Source organism: Syngnathus acus, chromosome 3, assembly GCF_901709675.1.
Source record: "Syngnathus acus chromosome 3, fSynAcu1.2, whole genome shotgun sequence".
Lineage (NCBI taxonomy): Eukaryota > Metazoa > Chordata > Actinopteri > Syngnathiformes > Syngnathidae > Syngnathus > Syngnathus acus.
In genome coordinates, this window is record NC_051089.1 from 7,633,436 (window position 1) to 7,658,012 (window position 24,577).

The 24,577-nt window shown below is 40.6% G+C and overlaps 1 protein-coding gene across 1 annotated transcript in view; it reads right to left on the bottom strand.

Moving 5' to 3' along the window:
- galnt2 (UDP-N-acetyl-alpha-D-galactosamine:polypeptide N-acetylgalactosaminyltransferase 2) overlaps positions 1 to 24,577 on the bottom strand; it is a 34,932-nt gene that overhangs the window by 3,844 nt on the left and 6,511 nt on the right. Inside the window, exons 2-14 of the mRNA XM_037248445.1 lie at positions 15,086 to 15,173; positions 11,134 to 11,287; positions 9,912 to 10,010; positions 9,752 to 9,819; positions 8,539 to 8,604; positions 8,240 to 8,361; positions 6,105 to 6,192; positions 5,783 to 5,870; positions 5,585 to 5,688; positions 4,926 to 5,052; positions 2,113 to 2,205; positions 1,097 to 1,180; positions 818 to 944 (exon numbers count right to left, since the gene is read on the bottom strand). Coding sequence (XP_037104340.1) covers positions 818 to 944; positions 1,097 to 1,180; positions 2,113 to 2,205; positions 4,926 to 5,052; positions 5,585 to 5,688; positions 5,783 to 5,870; positions 6,105 to 6,192; positions 8,240 to 8,361; positions 8,539 to 8,604; positions 9,752 to 9,819; positions 9,912 to 10,010; positions 11,134 to 11,287; positions 15,086 to 15,173 — 1,308 coding nt within the window. The remainder of the gene's footprint in view (positions 1 to 817; positions 945 to 1,096; positions 1,181 to 2,112; positions 2,206 to 4,925; positions 5,053 to 5,584; positions 5,689 to 5,782; positions 5,871 to 6,104; positions 6,193 to 8,239; positions 8,362 to 8,538; positions 8,605 to 9,751; positions 9,820 to 9,911; positions 10,011 to 11,133; positions 11,288 to 15,085; positions 15,174 to 24,577) is intronic.

The window sequence follows — 24,577 nt, forward strand, 5'->3', positions numbered from 1 at the left end:
TTAATTGCTTATTTAATTACAGTCATAATCAACACGATGAGAAAATGACGCATTCTCCTCCCACTTAAAATAATTGCTGCCATCGCCAACTCTAATTATGAAGCCAAGGCATTGAAAAGAGAATAATACTACAAAGGTTGAGTCAGTATTGCATTATGAAATTATCCCTCTAGCTCACGGGCAACATTAACAATTTTATGAGATCCACCACAACGTAATACCTCTGTTAGAGAGTAACGATATTCATTTCATACGATTAAAAAGTGGAGGAAAAAGAAGGGCATTAATCGTCAGCATCTCATGTAGCCGCGGGCTACCGAATGAAATGTAAAATCAAAATGCAATAAATAGGTCACAAGTGTGCAAAATGGTGCATATTTAAAGTTGATGAAATTGAAATGGGTTAATGACTGGGTGGTGGAGTGGATGTGTGGGAGCTCTTTAATTGGAGTGCTTGGCTCATATTACGGTAGATATCGTTTGCAGTAGTGCAAAATTGCACTTCATGATATGTGGTGGTGACGAAATGCACTTCAATACCACTGCAAATTACAACCGATCGTATTGATCATTTCGTACGGTGTCATTCAAAAATTGGGATTTCTGTACGGCAGTGTGTAATGACAACGCTCAAAATACTGCATGCTAAAAAAAAAAAGCAAAACCAACAAATGACGTTGACATTTATTACAGAAAAGGGACGATCACTCACTTCAAACCTTTCTCTAAGCGCCAGTGCTACCGTTTGACCCCCAGGTGACTCTAAATTATTAAGTTTAGTCATGCTGACCTGCGTGTGTTGCCGTGGTAACGCTACCTGGTTTCCGCCAGCGTTGTGGCACTCGTAAACGCCCACCACGCCGTCGGCAAAATGTCCGAGCGTGTCGAGGCAGTTTCCTCCCTGCTGCAAGGCCCCGAATGCAATGTCTTGGTGGTCTGGGACACTAGTCACACAAGCACAAATATTTAAATGGAGTTGAAGTAATGAGCGGAAGCACAAACCATGAACTGCGAGGTCGTGGGTGACTGACGTACAGTTATTAAACGCCGTAGGACACATTTATGCATATCAAATGAAATACAGTCATCATCTTACCGCAGCTCAGGGTAGACATTCTCCAGGTACCATTTAAAGGGCTTACAGGCTAAACGCTTCTTCATATCTAAACGACTCTGGATGCTGAGGGAGACAAGCAGAGAGGATGAGAGGCTTGTCACTCACGGTGAAAACGGATTCAATTATATAAGTGATGAGAAGGACGAGAGAGGCCCCACGGCGTGACTGCAGCAGAGGAAACGAGCATAAAACGGGGGAGATATGACAACAATGTTCCGAAAACGTCACAAAATATTTCTCTCTGGAGGAGTTTTGCTGTGTAAATTGGCTGACCCACAAACGCAATCATAAGAATTGCCCCTAAAATTATTATGATTAGGAATGAGCGGATTGAGCATGGGGAGACAAAAAAAAAACATTGCAACTTAATGTGAGTTCATGTGAATGTTTACATTTTAGGATCTTAATCGGATCAAAATCAGATAAAGAACTTTTTTTTTGGGATACAAGTCAATAAAATGTAGCAAAGAGAAATGTTTTTAGAACAAATATTTGACAGTCCAATTTTGGACTAAATTGGACATGGGATTTGACCGCTAATTGACTTTTCTACTAGAAAATTAAATACAAATTTAGGCGTCACAATGTACAAGTCATTAACGCACTGTCTCAGTTCTGATCTTGGTGACCCAAATTAATATAACGTACAAGCTAAGGCTGAAGGTGTTTTTTTTTTTCCCCAATCTCCCATGGTGGCAGTGTGACACTTTTGTGCTAGCGACATGTGGATGGCTCTGTACGGTCACACACTGGAGTGACATTTCACTTGCACCATCAACTGGCAAAAATGGGCAATGTTGTTTAATTCCAGTAAGCTTGCACCTAAAAATCGATCTCCTATTTTCATCAGGCTTTGAAATAAAATTAGCACACTTCCCAAGAGCAATTCAACTCTGTCGGCCGCCGCACAAATGTGCAAAGGTAGTGGTGCTAATTAGTATTCCGCTTTAAAAAGGTGATGTGTGTCACATGACAAGAATGTGACGCGCTCTTACTTTCCATAGGGCACATTTCTTGCCGAGGGAACGGCGGCGTAGTAGAAGTTTTTGAACTCGTCCATCCACACTTCAGCAGCTCTCCTGGTGTTCCTGAGATGGCGAGAAAGAACCAAAGAGAAAAAGAAGATTAAAAAACGTTGACTGATTGTTTTATGTATGCATCTTAACAGAACATCCAAGGGCAGCATTCCTCTGTTTGGACAGTCAAGTGGGGTCGTGCGTTTATTTCTCGAGTTACCGCTCTAGCGTAGGTTGCCAAGCAAAGCAAAGTGTTGACTCGCAGCCTGGAGCTCTTTTGCTATATTTACATTCTTTTCTAATGATGTCACAGACAGCTGTTAAACACTGAGTCAGCCGGATCCACAGTAATGGCAGCAGAGCTACACTGTGGATGATACATATGGTCATTTCGTTTTACAGCCTATGCTACAAAATTCCAAGTCTGGCTTTCATCTCATGATTACAGAAGGAATAATAAATAAACCGGCATTATTGGATATCCCCTTGTGTCGCCATTAGTTCTGATTAAAGACCTATATACATAGCTATAGATTTTTGAAGGGCACTAAAGTAACACGGAGAGGCAAAATGTGGTTTGCATGGAAGTAAAGGATTTCAAGCCACCATCTGACACTTTTTTCAAGTACGGCCATAGTGAATGCAAGTCACTTAGGATTCTCTACGTCTGGAGGGGCCACACCAGATGCACTTTAATATTTAAACAGGAGTTCATTTGAGGATAACTTCATGCATGATGTGATTTTTTTCCAAAGATGATATCCGAACACGCTCCTCCTAACACATGTGCATCCGAGCAGAGGAGATGATGGAAACCGCATTTCTGGGCCAATGATTGGCCTCGTTGCAACATGCCAGCACAATCTCGCTATGAGTGCGACCGGAAGATTAAGCATACTGTCATCAGCTCGGGCCGTCTCGCGGCTTCCCTTTGGTGGCCACCAGCAGACACGAAGAGAGCGTCTGGCCTTTTCATCAATGTTAAACAGCTGCCAGGCATATTGGGATGACTGAGCTACACCATACTCTCTGTCATTTTTCATAACTTCCATAACATCTGCGGGATTTATCTAGTGATTAACACCAGTAGCTGAAAATATCAAGGCGTTAAAAATTAAGATGCTGTGCGTCAACCAAAGTGACCAAAATATACCTCTAAATGTAGCTCCAAAACGTCCTATTTCAACCCACCTTATGCATGACATCAGGCAAAACATGAGCATAATATGCAAACTGAATTCAGTGAGCCTCAAATGATTCATTATTTGCTTTTTCTCTGGCCTTTTGAGATCCATTTCATATGCAATGGTTTCCCGTCATGCATGGTGTCACACAATTTCATTATTGCATGAGCCCTTGTACTTTCACAAGCGAGCATCACTAGATTAACCTTAGGCGTGTGCTCTGCACTTTATTTGGATTTGTTTTTCCACAACGCTTACTCCAAAAGATTCAGCAGCCTCAACAGAAAAACTGCATCTACAGCTATAGTTTGTTATTCTTCTCAGGCCACCATGGACAACATAGGATAGTTGTGAGACAACGCAGGGCAACAGGAAGGTTAAACATGATGGGCCCTGATTTTCATTGACGCCCGGTGAGATGTTAAATTGCCAAAACATTTGCTACGGGAGTCATGGTGCGGAAAGAAATGTGGTGAAATGGGGCTGAGACAACTAAACCTGACAGTCTGTAAAAGAAAAAAAAAAAATGTGTTAAGACAACTTGCAGGGAGTGTGATGGGAAGCTTCTCACACTCGCTGTCTAAAACTCCCTTGTTTTTAAGAGAGCACCTTTCAGAGTGTGAATATGAACAACCGCTCCGGTACAAGAGCGTGAATGACGAATGAATTACCATTTTTTTCCATGTATAATGCGCAAAATTTAACTAATTTATTGTCCTAAAATCTGGGGTGCGCACTATACATGGGTACAATTATTATTATTTTTTTTTTTTTTGACACGTCAGCTATATAAAGAGCGAGAGTTCAGTTCTCTACCTAAATGCGTATTACAGGTAATATTTTATTTCACAACACTTTGCCTTGTTCCTTTCTTCTCTGCTGTTCACTTCAAACACGCTCCATACGAACACAATGCTCTCGTATCAGACGCTTGCTCGATCACCTGCTCGTTTGCTGTCACAATGTACCCTACACAAATCCGAAACATTTCTTCGCTATCGAGTTTGCTAGCGCATGCGCAGTGATGCTGACCGGCAGAATAACAACCGGTTGTTCCCAAAGATGATCTTTTTTCTGAAATAATTTTACGTTTACGGACTTAAGTAGGAGTCAAAATTTGGGTGCGTATTATACATGGGTACAGGCTTTTTTCCAGCATCGACATGCCATTTTTAGGGTGCGTATTATACATGGGGGCGCATTATACATGGAAAAAACGGTAGTTGATCAGGGGAAAAAAATCAACAAACATATTGAATACCCTTTTGTACTGTAGCTGAATTTGAAGCAAGCTAGGCCGAACTGAACGGAAGATAAAAAGTCTCACTTTGCATAGTGTGCAACACACTGACTCTGCCTTAGCTGCACAATTCATTGCACTCATCTAATGAGATGAGAAAATCTTAACGACTATCTAATGTGGGTGGGTGAACATGTTACCGGTGAATATTAAGAGTGTAATTGAATGTTGGTCTTCGGCAGCTAAACATTAACGACTAATAGTCACTCCCCGACACTACAATGTTGACTGCCTAAAAGGTCGTAATGACGGTCATTAAAGGGAGGCGCTGTAATTGGTAGTTGGAGCTCCGTGTGTGTGCGTGTCACCTTGCAAAGACAGTCCCGCTACCACCAGGGAAGGTATAAGGGTGTTGCTTCCTGAAAACGTGCCCGACTCGGCTGCATGGGATGATTTCCAGACTTCCGCCGCACTGCCACACGCGAAATGAGATCTCTGAAAACACAGCACAGGCGGGCCCATAAACAAACAGTGGAATATTGCCTGAGCTATCAGCGCCTCATAAATGTCTTCAGCGCTGCGGCAGTGTCAGGCTCCATCGCCGACATTCTATTCATCTCAATAGGTGATCAAATAAATGTGTGAATTGGCAATCTCACTTCATTAAATATCCCATGAGAGGAGAATGCGTCTGTCTGACAGCTGTGCGTTTCAGACAAATTCCTAACTTCATTTGAGAGAAATTAAAAGGGAGGAAGACTTGATGGCAATATGCTTCGGAATGAACTATAAAAGAAAATGTGAACCAAACAGTATAAAATCTTCCCCAGAAGCCTTAACAGCTGCGAATGAGGGACCTATCCCATAAAATATTTCACCTACGGCCCAATACTTTTGTCTCCAAAGCATTTGTAAGAGAACTCAGTCCTAAAAAGCAGGCAAAAGGTTTTCACAAGCTTCATTAGTCTATTGACTTGAAGCTGCACTTAAACTGTCGAAGACTGACATTAGCATTAGCTGCACTCACCCAGATTTTCTCCTCCCCATACATCCATCATCATGTCATATTTCCCCAAAAGCTCAAAGTATTCCTTATCCATGACAAACAGGCCTCCTGCTATCATGGGAGTCCTGTAAGGAAGGGGGGGGGGGGGGCAACCAAAGGAAAGAAATTATTTTAGTAGTTTGTCATCAGAATGTTATACAGAAAGTCTCTAAGTCTTACTTTATGGGAGCGATCGGGTTGCCTTGTCTTGCTCGTCTCTGGTCCAACGTCATGTAATCCCATTTAAACACCAAATTCCAGTCGAAACCTACACGCATATAATGCATTCATTAAGTTGCGATAAATTGACTATAAAATAATTCGCCGTCTTTTTTTTTAGCCTCCGAGTTCTTTTCGTTTCCTTCGTCAGCAGAATAAGTGTGTCGAACAACATTTTGAGGTACCGTTATCGGCGCAACTGAAGTACACTCGACATCCGACGCATCAAATGTTTCCTCATTGAGGTCACGCTCACTCGCCCGTCTCTAATCGTGTACTCTACCTCCTTTGAGATCAGCCGAGGCTCCCACATACTGAAAGTTGTCCATGTTGATGACATCAATGATGGGAGAAACCACTCTGCTCTTATCCTGGGAAAAAGGGGAGAGAGAGAGAGAGGAAACGATTGCAACATTCTGGCTGTACTTCACAGACAATGATGGATGTCAATGATCATCAATACAAACTCTTTCTTTGGTGAGTAGGTAACATTTTCTTTACCAATGCACGCCGCAGATAAACAAACATTGCACAATGGTTGCACAAGTGGACAGAGAACAATAGAAACGATCCCACGTGAGTCATTCTGTGTAGACTCTTGTCAGTTGTGAGGAATTGAGTTGATGAATCGTTGCGTTGAGAAAAACGGCGTACGACTTTGTTGCATAAGGCAGAGGCACACAGTTCATTCCATTTCAATTTGTTGGTAGCCTTAAACTAAACATCGTGAGCGAGACTCCTTGTTACGTAATGTTTTCATGTTGTTAAAGGAAATAATTGAGGATATTCTGTGAAAGGGAATAAATCAGTAACTAAAGGGATGAAAAAAATCCTTTACGACTTGTAAGACAAAACAAGGCCCATCTAACAGACACATTTTTCATATAATTGTTTAAAACATGAACATTTACTTCGGATGATGATTTAGCTCTATAATAAACCATTTTTGTAATGCCTTTTCTTAATAACCTCCCTTCAAACAGCCAATTAATTTCTAATGAGGCTCAATTCACTTTTAGTTAAGCCCATTTTCTATGCAAAATAATTTGCACAACACTACAAATCAACGATTAAAATAAATCACATACTATAAACACAAACAATTCTGAAGCGGTTTGCTCTACAGGATACGAGAGCCCAAACCTTATTGAAGCCACGTGCTAGCTCAACATGACACTGACTGCCAGCCAGCCAGCTCGGTGGTGCATGCAATGACCTCTGACCTCTTTGAGAGAAGGACAGAAAAACAACCTTTCCACCGATATAAATAAGCACACTATGTGATGAAGCAATTGGCAGTGCTATGATGCTGTGTATTTTTAAAATAGTGAGAGGCAGCAAGGAAACAAAAACACTTCCACCCTGAAATTATTCCAGTGTGTTGGTGACATTTTGAGAGCGTTTGGTGGCAGGGTGAGTGTATTTTTTTTTTTTTCTCCTAAAAGTGGAGACAGCTGCCTGAAAGTAGGCCAAATGATACGATTTTGCACCCATTCAACCAACAATAAAAAAAGTGGATTATCACTTGAACACCACTTGCAAATGTCAAGTCTTTCAACAATATAAAAGCAAAGAAATAATTTTAGCTCATTGAGGGCAGGCTTCTTTTATAGTAGATTTTTTTCGTCGATACTCCAGGTGCTGTTGGCAACGATAGCCCCATACATTGACTGTGTTCATACAAGTCGACATCGGAGACTCCCCACGCTTTGCTTTTAAGCTACAATACTGTATGTATTGGTACGGCTTAGTAGGTCGAAATTGGTACCCGTGAAAATATTATTTAGTATTGTTGTAGTAGTTTGGATTAGTAACAGAGAGAATGTTACTTCATCATACTGAGAGTAGTTTGTGAAATCATAATACCAGTAGGAGAGGAATGAAAAATGAATAAGTGAGTTTTAAGTAATCAAGAAAGGAATGCATGGCACTCACAAGTAACCATCTTTTGTTTCCAAACAGAACAAGGACATTGCAAATGAAATTCTTAATAGGCTTCTGGATAACAATGAATTCATGAGGGGGGGAAATTGGCATGACTACATTCAAAATTAGATCTCAAGTTGTGCCGCAAACACCAAATTGTAATATGAGCGAAATATTATTACGCTTTTTTTTTTTATATTATATATATATATATATTATGTGCAATGAATCCCTTTTTGATTGTCAGTTAAAACTAAGCATTATTATCTTGGATGGCGTTGCGGACTGACATTTAAAGAAAGGACTGTAAACATATTCACACAATAATGCTGCAGCTTCAGGTGCAATTGGGGGCTCAGTAGCTTGCTTGAGGATACTTAGGACAAAGCCACTCCCTAGTGCTTCAATGGCTGACCAACCAGCAATTTCCTTTGCTCGAGTGTGAATTTCCTCTTGAGCACATGGTTGGTATTCGAGTGTGTACGCACGTACCTCAGCTACTCTCTCCAGCAGCGGCTCAAGCCAGTGGTCATTACATTCACAGTGAGAGTCCAGGAAGGTGAGAACTGGCGCTGTGGCAGCATCTGCGCCACGAACCCTCGAGCGCATCAGTCCTGAAAGAAAACTTGGTTAAAAAGAACCACAGGCGCAATACTTCTCCAGAACAGAACGTCTCTATCCTGAGCCGTAGGTTGTCGCTCGATATCAAAGCGAGCGCGGCACCCAGAAGGTTGTTCCAAGATTTGGGGGGGGGGAAAAAAATGAAAACATTCTTCTCTTCCTCTAATTACCTTCTCTGCGGTCGTTTCTCAGCACGCGGACTTTCTCGATCTTGCCCAGCAGCGCTCCGTCCTCCGCTGCAACAAATTTACAAAAGTTCTTTTATACACTGGAATCAGAAACGCTTGTGTTGTTTTGTAGGGATGGACATTTGACAAAACATCCTTGACCAGTGATGGCGGACATAAACCAATTCATCAATTGTTAAGTCTTTTAAATACTTGTTTCAATGTGATGTGCAAAGCTCGTGTCAGTGCATGATTGAATCTCAATTTTGCGTAGCTGTCATGTTGTTCTAGTTGTATTAATTGATAGGAGATCATTAGTGCATCTTTACGTTGCAGCCAATTAGTGCACTCTACTAGAACTCCACACCCAAAATCATTAGTTCATCAAAGCTCATCGCTAAAGACGACATATTATGGAAATTTGACTTTTTAATTGCTTGTATACAAATGATGAAAGAATTAAAGTGTATCTGTCATTTCTAATTTACATAATACCGCTTCCACACCAACTTTCTTCCGTCATTGATTGGCACGGCAGCTTGGCTTACAACACAGGTGTCAAACTCAAGACCCGGGGGCCAGATACGGCCCGCCACATCATTTAATGTGTAAGTTGTGCATCAAATTCGTGTGTCATTACTAGAATTGCAAATTGTCTTCACTTTTAATAATATCCGGGTTTTTTTTTAGATATTTGACCAGTTTTTACTCGTCTGATTTAAAAAAAGAGTTATTTGTCAGTTTATTTGGTAGCTTTTATAATATGAGGTGCTCATACATTTATTTGGGTTGACAGTCATAATGGCCCTCCGAAAGAACCTATGACTACAATGCGGCCCGCGAAAAAAACGAGTTTGACACCCCTGGCTTAGAAGAAGGGCTACCACTTTCAAGCCCTGGCCATAATCCAACCATGGGTCAAAGCCAAAAAGTTGCGTGTTACAGCAGATTAGTTTTAGAAGCCAGCATTAGCTACCGATAAGCCGCACACACGCATGCAAAGATCTAAACATGTCTTGAGTTGCTGTTTCCCTGAGTGAAAATAAGACATTGCAGCTTTTACAATTGCATTTTTAGACTCTGAACTCAGCAAGCGGAAACTCTCGCTATGCCCCATGTCATCGTGGTCATGATTTCCATTCTAGGCACAGCCAGAATCAAATTATCAATGAATAATGTTAGGCCCATCTGTTGTGTGCATTCATGGAATACTTACGATTGTCACTGTAGTCATCAACCAAGATGATCTCTTTGATCAAGTGAGCAGGACTTTTCTTCAATACACTGAAGCGAGAATGGGAAAGAGAGGAGGACTGAATTTAGATCCCAGTATGCTCACGTGGAACTCGAACAAAAAAAGCATTCCCGTAGGCTACCTGACAACGGTGCGCAGCAGAGCGGAGCGGGCTTCATTGTGAAAAGTGATGACCACACTCGAAGCTGGCAGGTCGGACTTCCATTGCTTATGTCTGCAACTACACACACAAATGCGCACACTGAGACAACAAACAAACGGTCGCAAACATTTGAGGATTCTGTGTTGAAAATAGTAACAAGTCCCTTTGCTGAGGTCGTCTGTTTTCTCACCGTCGAAAGCGGCTGCACACTTGGCAAACTGACAAAGCGCGGCAAAATCAATACGAGATCCATCCGTGCTCTTTTAGTAGGCTAATGGCTTCACGTTCGGTCAGCGCGTAACTGAAGCTTGACCACGGACAAAGCACTCCTAATGTTTCTGCGTATGGCAGGGACTCAAAGTGCTCAAATAAAACCCTTCTGATGAATAGACATCGTAGAGCAAACATAGAGAGCACATAGTGTTTGTTTAATGAGCTATAGACGCAAGATCAGCGTCACCGGGAAAATATTATCAAATGAAGTACAATGGGATGGGGAAGCAATAAAACAGATGCTAATCCTTTTGCTGTAATGGAACAACTTCAAGGAGGGGTTTTGCCTCCAGTGTGACAACAGCAGGACTGGGAAAGAGAAAAAAAAAAAAAGATGTATTTAAAGAGCACAACTAACATCTGTCTGTAGAGCAAATTGAAGCAAAGCCAGGAAAGGAGAAAACCTCAGCCAAGGCAGAATAATGACAGGTAATGAGCGGTCACTAACCGATTGACGCACAATATAATACACACGGTGGCATGTGTGGTTTCCAATTGCTTTAAAAGAGTTCGAAAGTGCCCCCTCATTTAATTTATACAACTCAACTGAGGAAAAAGTGGAATTTTTTGAGAAGGGAAGTATAAATGAACAACTGAAATGTGGCTGCGAAAGTGTGCACACCCCCACATAAATGGGATTTGGTTGTGTTCGGAATAGATGAGTCTTATTCAAACTCATTTGGCACACGCCGCTGATTAAACCAATCAAGTTTGTCTGCTCCACAAGTTTTGGGGGATTTTTTTTTCCCCCTTGCTTTTACAAGTGGACATTGTACAGCGTGTTTGGACTTTGCAACTACTTCCTGGTGTCATTTAACAATAGAAGGCGTTTCCATCAGATCTTATCAAACAGGCATACACAAGAATTGGATACTGTAGTTACACATGAAACGGTTTGTGTGCACGTTTGCCAAGTGACAATACATACTGGTCATGTCTGGTATCTGGCACAGCTCTGTCCATACGGAGCTTATCGCTCTCCACCTGGTTGAACTTGTTTCTGGCGTACGGGTCCTGGCCTGGTCGGACCACGGTGGCTCCAACATATAGATCCTGGTCGAAATCCTGCCAGCGGACCTTACCTAGACACAGACAGATGTAAATAATAAGCAGAATAAACAACTGCTTTATTGCTACTCTATAGGGTGCGTTGACAAGGTCCGGTTTACAGCGAGGCATAATAACTGGCATAGTGATTATTGAAAATTCTGGCAGGCAATTGTGTGGAATTATTGTTGAGTAATTGCCTGGATGTAAATGAGGTACACAACTCAGCAGCAACCAGCTCAGGGATTGTTGATCAGTCTCAACTAGTGGGTGGTCTGAAGAACAACTTGCAACAGCAAATTATTCACGTACAATCGAAACAGGAGTTCTACGCATTTTAAGGTTAGTTGTAAAGAAAAAAGCAGTGTCGGTATGTCGGACTTTTAAAGTCAGAGTTAAAATACTTCAGGGCAAAACGTATGTCTGATGAATTTAACATTTCTAAATCATTAAAGCCTCCGAAGATTGCGAACCGACACCAATGTGTCTCGGCTAGAGTGGGGATTATACATCAGTTGGAATTTAAAATGCAAGCGGCAGGGTTGATGCAAGAACACTTCACGGCTGTCTAGGAAAAAAAAGCTGCTGAGCTTCCCTGAAATATTTTGTCCTTATAAACAGAAGGGAGAAAAAAAAAAGCTAAAACACTGGCAACTAAAGCGTGAGTCGAGAAACCTGCAAACAATCGAAAGGACGTTGCCTGGGTTACAGAGAAAAAGGGTTTTATTTCTCAGTTAATCACAACCACTGAGACACACTCTAATGAGACCACAGCTAATTAGCAGAACGACACTGCAATGGTAATGACTTGTGTTAAGCGTATGGCAGTGTGAGATTATACTATCTGTCAGCCGAGGTGAGTGTGTGCCGTGACAGGCGGCAGACAAAGCGAGAAGGGAATGCTGACGAGGATAGTGGGCGACAACCGAAACTTGTGCATGTGTCTAACTTGACGGTGTGTGTGTGTGTGTGTGTGTGTGTCTCGCATGTTAACTAGATGCAGCTCACAGCCTCCGAGTGGAAAGCGACGTGATGGAGACGTCAGGATGTCCTTGCTGATATCGGGGCTCCAAGGCAGCCGTTAGTTAATGTTTCGTCTCATTTTGTTTCCAAAATAATTTGAATTTCTTTCATCTTTAATTAAGTCTACCTGGGGTTAATGTCTTAATTGTGTCCTATGTGCTAAAAATGTATATTCACTAGTGGACTGAAATAATGATGATCTCATTTAAATTCAGCTACGAAACATTATGCCGCCTCAAATTTTCACTTTTTTTTTTTTTAGACAAGACTGAAAATAGCTAAGTTAGATGCATTTATAAAAAAAAAAAAAAAAAAAAAAAGTGGAAGGCTTGAACTGGTGGCATGTTGTGAAAAGTGGTATTGAAGATCCCTAACAGTGACTGTCATGTTCCTTCTCTTTGTTTATTGTTTGTCAACATCCTGCTTAGACAGCCACGTGCAAACACAAGCCAGATCAGGTTTTACCGTTTCAAAGTAAATAAAGGCAGACTGAAGTGAATTGTACAAGATGTCGTGAGTCTACAGAGCCTCTCTTTCAAGGCTGACACACTCCATTAGATGTCCACAACCTCGGCCACAGGATATCTCATTCATGTGATATCAATTAAAATAAACTCCCTGCGGCCATCTTTTCGAGAGCACCCCCCTATGGAAGTGGCTTGTGGTTTGCATGTTTGGTTTTTTTTCCACTGGTGAAAAATGGACAGATTGAGCAGTCTGCACATCTTTCCCTTGGCCTCTTGCTCACTGAGCTCTTTCCACTCTTAGCCTCTTCTGAGTGTCTGTTTGCGTTGGCTGCAGTCTTTTCTGGAAATCCCACGATGCTCTGGTGTTGTCATACTGATGGTGCAGAGCAGACAGGACTCCCCCGTGTTGCTGTTCCAAAAGGCATCCAGTGGAACTTCACCAACCCACTCAATTCGTGCTATCTCAGCACACCACTGTGGCTTTAGATTCACTCCCTGATAAGAATACCAATAACCTCAACTATATAAAAAAAATAAAATTGCGACAATACCAGCTCAATACTCACGAATTCCAAATAATTGTTTAAATATGTGTTGACTCAAACACAGCGACATGAAGAATTCTTTGGGGGGGATTGTTTGTTTATGGTGGAGAAATACTGAACATATTCAACAAGCAGTGATGACAATCATTTCTGGTCTTCTGCTTAAGGCAATTCCTAGTGAATTGAGAAATCCATGAGGAATCAATAAAAGGCAGACTGGGACTGCTTAAAAAGCAGCAGGGGGTTCCATTTTCACAGATTTGCTTAAAAGCTGTTCGTTTTCCTAATGTCAATTTATATTCACTTATTTCAACACAAAATGTATTAAGTGCCACTCTTTTGATTTTTAAAAAGGGTAATGCAGTTACCAAGACCACCTATGTATGCTTATTGCTCTCTTTGCTTTTAAATTTTTTTTATTTTTTTAAATGACTAACACATTCTTACTCTATCCACTCTTTAATTGTCCTAAAAAATGGGGAAAATAAGTGCGAGTGTTTATTATGCTAGACTGCCATGGTGATGAATAAAGCCACTCTGAAGTTAAAAAAGCCCCCCACTTAAATTAAAATCCATTTCCAGTCACGAATCAATCAGATGCATGCACATGGGAGGGAGGGGCGACTGTTCCGGGCAAAAACTACATGACAAGTCGCTCAGCTATGACTTTTTAAATCTCTGCTTTTGTGTTGTTTCTGGAAACGGTGGGTGGAGATGCATAGTTGGGTTTGCAGTCACACTGCAATGGAATTTCAACCGTCAGACTGCTGAGTGCATTGAATTGGCTTTTCGGTCAAAGGGGCTGGGAAGCCTGGAACACTGATCAAGAACTCGGAATGTTTGAGCATATTGTAGCAGGAGGAAATGATTTGGTTTGTGAGAACACGCTAGGTAGTACATACACGTTTAGACAGCTGGATTACATCTGTCTTCCAGGTTCTGTTGTAAAACTACAACTACCCCCCCAGCCTGCTTTTACTACTAAATCAAATAAAACTACATGCCAGCCAAGTTGCTAAATCCATGTACCACAACCTCTTTTAATTGTTTTAATCACTCATATTGTATGGAATTCCTTTGTTATGGCATAAATTCTGCAAATTATCTTGGAAATAGGTCTGTCATCCATCACCATGAAACTTTTGACCACATGGATAAACTTAGGGTCCTCCCCCCCTGAGGTTACCACAGGGTTAGCTGGATAAACTTGCTGCATGTCAAAGGATGTCGCTCTTTATTTTGATTTATTTAGAGAAAGCAGCAGGACACTTTCTGACGCTTGCACAAACTGTACAACATGTTTCAAAATCCTAAAAAAAATGTTTGGAGTCTGGACAAGATGAAAGGGAAATTTTTAGTATTTTCTTTTACGATTGTTAATATTAAATGTTATCTGTGCCATTAATCAACTTAGAATCATAGCAACTTTTGGAAATCTGCTTTGATACTGCTGCAATAAGAGTAAATAGACATTCCACGTTTAGATACGCTGTCACAAGACATGCACAAAATACCGTGTTAATTTTATAAAATTAATAATTTTTGCAAAAGGGTTCAAAGTTGTATTTTTAAAAGACCTCTCTATTTTTGACCCTGCTTTATAATTAAAAAAAAAAATTGACAGAAAGTTATGGAAAGATTTGGATAAAATAAAAAAAATTCTAAATCCTCCATCCAATTGGAGAATCCTGGTAGAACACACTGTGGTCTGTATACTCGTGAGTGTAACACTCTTTTTGTACATTTCCAGAAACAATATATTAGCATAATTATGCTGAATTCTAAATGAGATTCTTACCAGGTGGCAGATCTTCCAGACTGTGAGTCTTGTCATCAGAGTTACGAGCTCTGTATCGGCCGGACGAGTCACTTGAGTCCCAGTCATCCTGAAAGCAAAATAAAAAACAAACATAAGCGATCAAATACAAATATTTCCCAACAAACATGTTTTCTATTGTCCTTCTGATCTATCCAAGCATTTAATCTAAGTTAAGTTTAAAAGCCACTGGATCAATTCAATGTGAGGCAAGGCTATTAGAAGTCTAGACTTCAGGGAATGGCCTGCATGCAACAATTTGTTCAGCGAATGTCTTTTGAGAACCGATTCTGTGGAAAAACAAACACGTTCACTGTAATCATCGCACATTGCTTTGCGACAGCTTGTCAATCGTCCAAGCTCAAACATAAAGACCCGATAAAACACATCTTCTTAAGACTAAGAAGAACATTTTCCCTGCCTGAGATAACGTCAGTGAGTATTTGTATCTGAAAGGTTTTCATTCCCTTTATGAAAAATCTTCAGCCTTTATTTCTCCTCATATTGAATTGTCGCCGAGATGAAGAGCGAGAGCTTTTTACAACAGGACTAATCCATCAGAAATGTCTAAGCCTATTAATTGCTTTTATTCAGCCGTCATTTTCAGACAATTCACGGAGAAGGAGAGATCCCCTTATTTCATTTCGGTCACATTTGAGACAATTGTCTGCTTCTTTCCATCTTTGTGGAAACAGTTTCATTGAAGATACAACTATCTCAAATCATTGATATATATACAGTATAAGCTACAAAACAAACCGACAAATAACTCGTTTTCAAATCAGACGAGTAAAAACTGGTCAAAAAAAAAATGATATTTTTAAAAGTGAAGACAATTTGCAATTCTAGTCATGACACACGAATTTGATGCACAATTTGTCTTCGCCGGCTACATAAAATGATGTGGCGGGCCGTATCTGGCCCCCGGGTCTTGAGTTTGACACCTGTGATATAGTGCCTTCAAGTGTTCCAACTTGTGAGTTTTTCCAGACAACATTCAGCTGATTTCTTGCTTTGACTTATGAGTACGGATTTAAGATACAAGCATTGTATGGAGCCAGAGAACTTAGTTGGACATAGAGCGAACAAGTCATGTGAAAACAATCTTAAAGGTGTCACGTTTAGGCCAGCCTCAGTTTCCTGCATTGAAGCAACCCGACTTTCTTTTTCCACTTCACAGTATCCGGGCGGAACCAATACTTCGGTACATATAGAGAGCGAAGATGAAAATAAACGCCACCCACACAAAGTGACATGACATTGTCAAGATTCGTTCAATCTTTTCACCATGAAAATGAATGAAAATGACAATACAGTGTTATAGATCGCAGATTTGACATGGGCTGACATCCTTCATTGCTGCTCTGTGACACCACTAAATATTTCGCTTAAGATGAGAGACATTAGCTACTGAAGTGCCTTTGAAACTTGAGAGTCAACATCCAGTGTTCTTTCTGAGCGACATTTACCAAAACACTGTCAACTATTTCTTACAACATGTCTTGTAATTCACGGCCTGCAACTACTGTATTTAAAAATTGTTCATGGGAACACCCCCAAGTGAAAACACCACCTTGTCAGCATCTGGACTTATTGGCAGAATCCGTTGCAAATCGTACAAATGTGGCTTCCAGTAGCATTTTAATAGCTAGCGCATGGGGTCCTTGCAACAGAGCCAAGTGGGCAACGCCAGTGGAACAAAAGTGATGTCACACTGAAACGGAATTTTTAAACCACTGGACATTTTAAGGGGGGGGGGATTTTAGCCAAGTTGGAAAATCCCTTAAATTATGTTAGCACATCATTAGAACCTTAAGTCATTATAATAAAAAACGGGTTATGCGTCAAATTAACATAAGACGCTGCAAAAAAAACTTGGAGCTAGAATAATTATGTGATTATGCAGGCAAGTGGACTATTACACACCGTCATTTACTTCAGCTAATGCCGAGGTGTTGCCTCAATGCTCCAGTGTTTAGTTTTGACATTTTACTTTAGTTTTAAAGGTCTGAAAATATTGTTTCACTAAGGACTCAAATAAGAACTCATTTTCTGAGACTATGGAAAGCTTCAAGACACGAAGTAACCCAAAGAGGTGAACGCAGAATTGAAATCGTGAATTCTACATTAGTGCCGTTAGTAAGCAGAACAATTTAATTGTTATGGTCTGACAGTGGAGTTGTATACTGCACTGTATTTCAATTTTGGAACCATAGGATCACGATTCAATTCCCGCTTTGGAGAAATAAAAATAGCAACGATTTGTTGAGATGTTGCTTGTTGAGGTTCAGCACTGTTTCACTCTGACAGCTGTCCTTACATGTCTGCATCTGGTTCACAGTGTGTTGTGCATCATAAATATACAGCAGAGTGTGAGCAGAATCATAAATATACACAATTTGACAAAAGATATGCATATATGCTGCAACTAAATTTTGGTAGCTGTTATCTGCAGATCCTGTAAAGCAAAAAACGGACAAGAATGAGTCATTAGAGCACAGGTGTCAAACTCAAGGCCCGGGGGGCCAGATACGGCCCGCCGCATCATTTTATGTGGCCCGCAAAGACAAATTGTGCATCCAATTTGTGTGTCATGACTAGAATTGCAAATTGTCTTCACTTTTGATATCTTTTATTTTTTTAATATTGACTAGTTTTTTTACTCATCTGATTTGAAAACGAGTTATTTGTCAGTTTGTTTGGTAGCTTTTACTGTATATAATATGAGGTGCTCATACATTTATTTCATAATGGCCCTCCGAAAGAACCTATGACTACAATGCGGCCCGCGAAAAAAATGAATTTGAGTAAGTCAATTGTTTCCTCGCAGCTACCTAAGGAAGTCTTAAATAGTGACTCAGTGTAACAACCTTTCCCAGGAGATCCACAAATTGTATGAGTTGAATGCATCGAGTAAGATTGCTATTTTCAAATGAGCACCACAAATCTTTGCACTTCTTAACAGAGGACTTTAAAATGAAGATGAGAAACTCGACTGGACATGCGGGCATGATTTGCTGTCCAAAAGCTATCGTGAGAGCAACGCTAGAGTAATGTTTTTGCAATTCATTTGATGGATTTTATAGCGTGTTTTTTTATGACCGATCTGGAATTGCCTTTCCTTCACACATTTCATATAATTCATTGTAATTAATGGGATGGGTGAAGGATGCGGACCTACCTTTTCCATCTTTTGTATTTCTGTTCACTTGATTTAAAAAAAAAACAAAAAAACGTGCACTTGTTTTTTTTCCTTATTGATCTCAACTTTACTTTTGGCCAATATCAAGACTCCGTGTTTCGTTCTTTTAAGAGACGATGAGCAATTTGGGCTTTACTGCAACAAAGGCAGACATGAAATGAAACATGACAGTTTGAAAACATGTCCTGATGTGACGGGATTTGGCAGCGTAACACGGCACTACAACTAACAAAGTGCACACGCTGACACAAAACCATTTCAATATTTAATTCACAGCCAGAAGTAACTACAATGGCCTGAATCGAAGTCTAAAGAAGGCTGACGTGTTTCTTCATTCTACATTTGCTATGAATGAATGCATTGGTGACTCATGTAGACACAAACATATTTAGCAGCCTTGATACGAAATAAGGTCAAAAGAGTTAAATATGATTAATATAGTAAAATACAACTTTACGACACACATTTCCATTTTTTTTTTTTGCTTTTGATAAAAAATGTAACATTTTTGTGAGCTTGGTTTTTATCCTGTTGAGTCTCAAGGCTTGTACTAACTTCTTTTCTTTGGGGATCAATTTTGCATTTTACTTCATTTGAGGAGCAATTTAGTCATTTAGGGAAGCACTTTGTTGCAGGTTAATTCCACGGACAAGTTCTTATTAAACAAAAATATATATATTTAACAATCTAATGGGGAGGTTGAATGTAGGGCTGCAGCTGTTGAATATTTCGAATTTTGCACTGTGCTAAACTCGGTTGGTATTGCCAAAACACAATTCAAGCAGTTGTAATTAATAGTCCGAGTTCATTTCATGCGAAGCGAAGGATGTTTGCTGGTTGTTCGCACACCTGCTGCTTGGCTAATAGGATCAACTTAAAATCCCCCGACACATCTCAACATGCATGCATGCTCCAGTGTGTCTATGTGGGTGAGAGAAAGCGTTTTAGCCTGCCAGCTCATATTTGTGTGTGTGCACAAGAGACCCCGGAAACGTTGGTGTGTTCACTAAAGTTACAGGCAGGCTTTGTGTGGATGAGCGCTAGTGTGTGCGTGCTCACGTGGATGTTCATCCGCTAATGGTCAATGTATAATGCACGATAATCTGATCACAGTTGATGACAGATTAACTCTGAGAGAAGCCAAGAGCGACCACGCACACACAAACAAAGACACACACATTTGGATGGAGTCCGTTTGCATTCATGATTTTTTTTTTTCCAGTCGTGGCTTTTTCACTGACTTAAACCTCCAACCGGCGTTGCCATATTTATCTGATATCGACTTCCTGTCAAGTAAAAAAAATACAGTGTCATAAGTAAACACAATCATGGGTGGTTAAAGGTGGAAATATGTCAAGCATGTTCATGAAAATCTGCACAAATTGATTCCGTTGGATAAACTACCAGCATATGTGCATCATGACAGCTGTCACCACATGTGGTCAGACATATAAACACACACTGCAGAATGAGACTGATGTGATGACATTTGACCTCAAACGTGTTTATAGTCTTGGAACAATCTTGTGAGGTTAAAGGTGAAAAAGACTTTGAGAAGACATGAGCTAGCCTGGCAATGTTGAGTTGAATAGCTTTCAAAATGGAGGGTGCTCTTTTCTTCTGCAGAGCCAAGACAATCATCCCAAGCACACCACCACAAAACCTGCAACGGCAAAAATGCGTGCATGGACGCACGCTATTCTTCTGAGGAGCTCTTATGGTTTGTTTTGCCTCAAGTAAGATGATGAAGGAAGGAAAAGAATGATACCCAGGGGGGAATCCACAACGTCGATTTGCAGCTGAGCCATTTTGCTCACACGTCACTAAGCAAACTGCAACAAGTCACACCAATTTGTGTATATGTGTGTGTGTGTGTGTGTGTGTGTGTGTGTGTGTGTGTGTGTGTGTGTGTGCGTGTGTGTGTGTGTGTCAGCAGGAGAGACGCTGGGTGTAAAACAGCTCAATGGTACAATTGTGTGCGCTGGCCTCTTTCCCGAAAGCCCATCTGCATCCCACAAGCGCACACACACACGCAAACACACACACATTCCTATATAGGCACACATATAATTGTCAGCGTAAAACAAGAGTGTGCAGAAAACTAAAAAAATGCAGCAAGTGACCTTTAGCTCTAAGCTTTGAAATTAGAAATACAGCAAAGAAAATGCCAAACAAAATCACGTTTTTGCTTTGTATTTGAAGCAGGGCGGCCATCACGGCGTATGAATAATCAACTGATAAGTAATTTAGCAAAGATTAAATGTCACCACAAGAGCACGAGAGAAGTCTGACGATGCAAAAAATGAAATGTATATTACTTTAAAGGGGGTGGTGATTTTAACTAACACTACAGAAGAATATTTTTGTTATGTAGGAACATGAAGCAGCAAGACACATCTTTATGCCTGGGACCAAAACGATCAGCTCATCCGTCTCTCGGCAGGTCCGCAGTGCTTAAAAGAAATGAAATGCGGGACAAATGGTGAGTCATCTATTGTTGTCGAACTGCAGGAAGTCATTGACACGCGCTGCTCGTTTTTTGTTAATGTTTAGTGTGTCGGATAAACACGGACATGAAAGAGCATCAAAACTGTGAGATTTGAAACAAGGCCAAAGCCACGCTGGAGAATACAAAACAGTCAAGAGTTCGTGGGAAGTCAAAACAAATGCTCAGATGGAAGGAATAACATTTGTTATTATAGCTTATGTCGCTTTTGGTGAGAGACTCCAAGGTGGTTGTGGGAATTAGTCAAGTGAGGTTAGGCACTAGTGTATGGGCCGCCCTATTGTGGCCGTTTTACTATCAGGAACTAGAAACTGCCATTAATTTCACACAATTGGGAAGGACATTTATAGATTGGGATTTTTTTTAAATTATCTGTCATTGCTTTTATGAGGGAAATTTTATGGATCAAAAGTACTCGTGGTATTGGTTCTTGGTATCAGTGGCGACTCAAAGTACTTGTGCTGGTGTCTGTCTGATAAAAAGTGGTACTGAACATCCCACAAACACAACATTAATCGAAATACCACAATTGGGTCAGCGTGGGCCCATCAAACATATTATTGTACCATTTTTTACTCGGCTTCCCGAAAGGTTGACCAAAAGGAAGCGAGCGCCGGGAGGAGCAGGCTAGCATTGCCGGACAAGAGTGCTGAATCATCCCAACTAGTGCGAGCCGAGGGAACGCGTAGGTCTAAATGCTGGCGGGCTGATGGGGGCGGGGTCTTAAAATACCTAGCTTGACTGTACACACTCTTTCATCAACCACAAGCTTCCTCTCTTTTCTTCACCCCAACATCTCCCCCCCCTTCTTCCTCTCTTTGATGCTCCTCTCCCGCCTCATCCTCCTCTAAGAGAACACTAAATGACTGTTCCCTACTCGACCACACAGCCACTCTGTGATTACGCCCACCACAAAAACGAAGTATCTACTGGGTGTGAGACAATCTGCAGGATGAGAGATCATTATACAAAATGAGGGTGAGTGCTGCTGACACAAATGAAAAAAAACAATGCAGGTGTTTTACATGCTAAAGGCCAAAAGGAAATCCATGACCAGGCAGCCAGAACAAGGATGAGGTCATAAATGTTACACCGCTGATGGGTACGAAAATCACAAAAACAGAAAGGACGTGTTTGGAGATCCTGTGAGTCCATAAATATTTTCTTTTGCCATACAAGGAGACGGCTTTTCTGGTAAGCCAACAGTGAGAGGTGTGTTTTTGTCAGCGTTAATGGTGCATTGAGAAATTCAGACGCTGTCTGGTTCTTTTGCATGCGTTTGTTCCTTGTTTATCAGCCCAGACATGAAATATGTGCACATAATCTTTTTAACCTTCACATCCCTCTTTATTTATACGTTAGGCCTAATTAAATCAACACACGTGCACAGGGCTGATACCTTTAAAACATGTCAGCAAAAGCTCAAACCTGGAGATAAAGCAGGCTCCATCTGTGCTTTGCCTGCTTACAGCAGAGCCAAAGCAACATTTCACGGCATGACTGCAACATAACATACTGTAAGCCTGCTGGCAGGTCAACTCTATGATCCTCTGGTTCCACTTCAACATTAAATCATCGGCGCAATACCGCAGATGTGATTTAGATTGATGTATTTCCGCTCCCAATTAGAGTTCCCTCGAGTCAACTTCTTGTCAGAAATTAGCCTTCAAGATGTTCCGTATACAGTTCGCTCACCTAAAGTTAATCCATCCTATCTGATACTGTTGAACCAGTTTAGGCTCGTACCTCAACTTTTCACACTCACATTCCAATTTATGAGCAATTAAGAGTTGAACTCCAAAGGTCAAAGTAGAGATTTCTAACAGTATTACAAACAGCAGTATCACAATAATCGTACAACATGGAGGTCAATTAACTCAATTTCGGGCAAAGCTCTCTCTGGCCCCATCTTGGACTTCAAATTTACAATCACTGCAGCCAAGAAAAAAACCCAATCAAAAATAAATAAATAAAGGAAAGTAATATAAAGTCAAATAAAATAAATGCAGAACAACCAAAAATAAATGCAAAGTAAAAGAAGTCAAACAACAAACAGACATTTGCATCACGACTGACTGATGTGGTCTTGTCCGAACGCTCGGAAACACAAGCCAGTCCTCCCAACATGTGCACCAGCTTGTAATGCGTTAAATTCACCAACATGTTCAAGAGGCGAGGAGCACATGCAAGGCATCTAATGAGGGCTGATTACACCCTGGAACTTGGCTAAGGGGGAAATTTTTCTCCAACAGTCCACAGACCCTTTGAAACAAATTGGTACCCTCCATGGAGGGAAACATTCCTCTTTTCTTTTTCCACATTATGACCTCCATTCACTCATGGATATGACTGTCACCGTAGCATTGGATTTTCCGTAATGTCTTTGAAGTGTTTTTGGTCAGTTCAGTGACTCACACCAGCAGCTCTTTTTATGCTGGCAAGGGGAACATACCATCTGTAGTCGATTTAAAAACAATTGTTAAGTAAAAAATTTTAAGCACGACTCAAAAGATCTACGCAGATTTGGGAACATTTTCTGTTTATACATTTTTTTGAAACAATACAGACATATGGTAAATATGTCATCCACTCATTCTGATTCAAGTCTTACTGTAATTGAAAGCCAAACGATCCTATGTGTGTACTGCCTCATCCTTGACTATTATTAAATTACGCGTCCTAATCCTTATCGTATCAGCACCCTGCAAGGAATACCGCTTTGACACTTCCCTGTGATAATGCCATAATTAACTCGACATTTTGAACTACTTTGAGATTACGTTTGATCTTGTTGATCACGCGAGATCTTTGAAACCTCATTCCCAGTCTATTTGCCAGAGCATTATGAAGATCTTTGAAGATCTACATATTGTTGTGACAATATAAGCACCAAACCTATCAAAAGAAATCTTCAGAAAAGTTTGGTTCTATGATACATTTATTAATTTTCACAACATCCCCCAATTTGGGCTCTATGATAGTACCTGGGACTTTAAGTGTAGTGGTATTAGCTGGTGAAATAATAATAGGAATAATTTGTAAATAAGTAACTAAATCAATAACAAAAAGGCCCCAAACTATCTAGGCGACAAGCCCGGCCGGTTATATTCTGCTCGTCACAAATAAAACCGTCTTTCCCCAATGGATGAGTAAGCGGTGACTAACCACATTTCTGACCTGCTTTAGAAGAGCCGGCAAGAAAACACATGTGGAGACCAGAGAAAACTTATAAAAGACTGTGATAGGACAACAAATCTTTTTTAAAGAAAAAAAATGTTTTGATACTTTCAACAACACAAAAAAAACAATTTTGTGTCTTTCCAATTCTGAGAAATCTTTGCTGTGAATGACAATCTTGCCAGCGCAAGAACCATAACTGGTTTTCTGGTTGCCTCAAGGATTTTAATAAAGAGTTCAGCCTTCACTCCTACTAAACTTGTGACAGATAGACAGCTATTCAAGTTATATTCTGACAACCCTCAAAAATGCACCCTAGTGTGGTTGAATGGAAACAATCCCTGCATATTCTGTGTTGTCAGAATGTACAATACTTTGGTTTGCAGAGTCCGACATCAGGGTGATGAATAAATGGAACAGCACGTCACAAAAAATCACAGTTCCATCCATCAAGTCGAATATAACACCAATATTACCAACACAGGCAGAATGCAGTTGGCCGATTAATCGGTTTGTGTAGTTTCCAATGACATTTAACATCCATTTATCAAATGACTTGATCCATCAAACATCAGCAAACGTGCCAAAG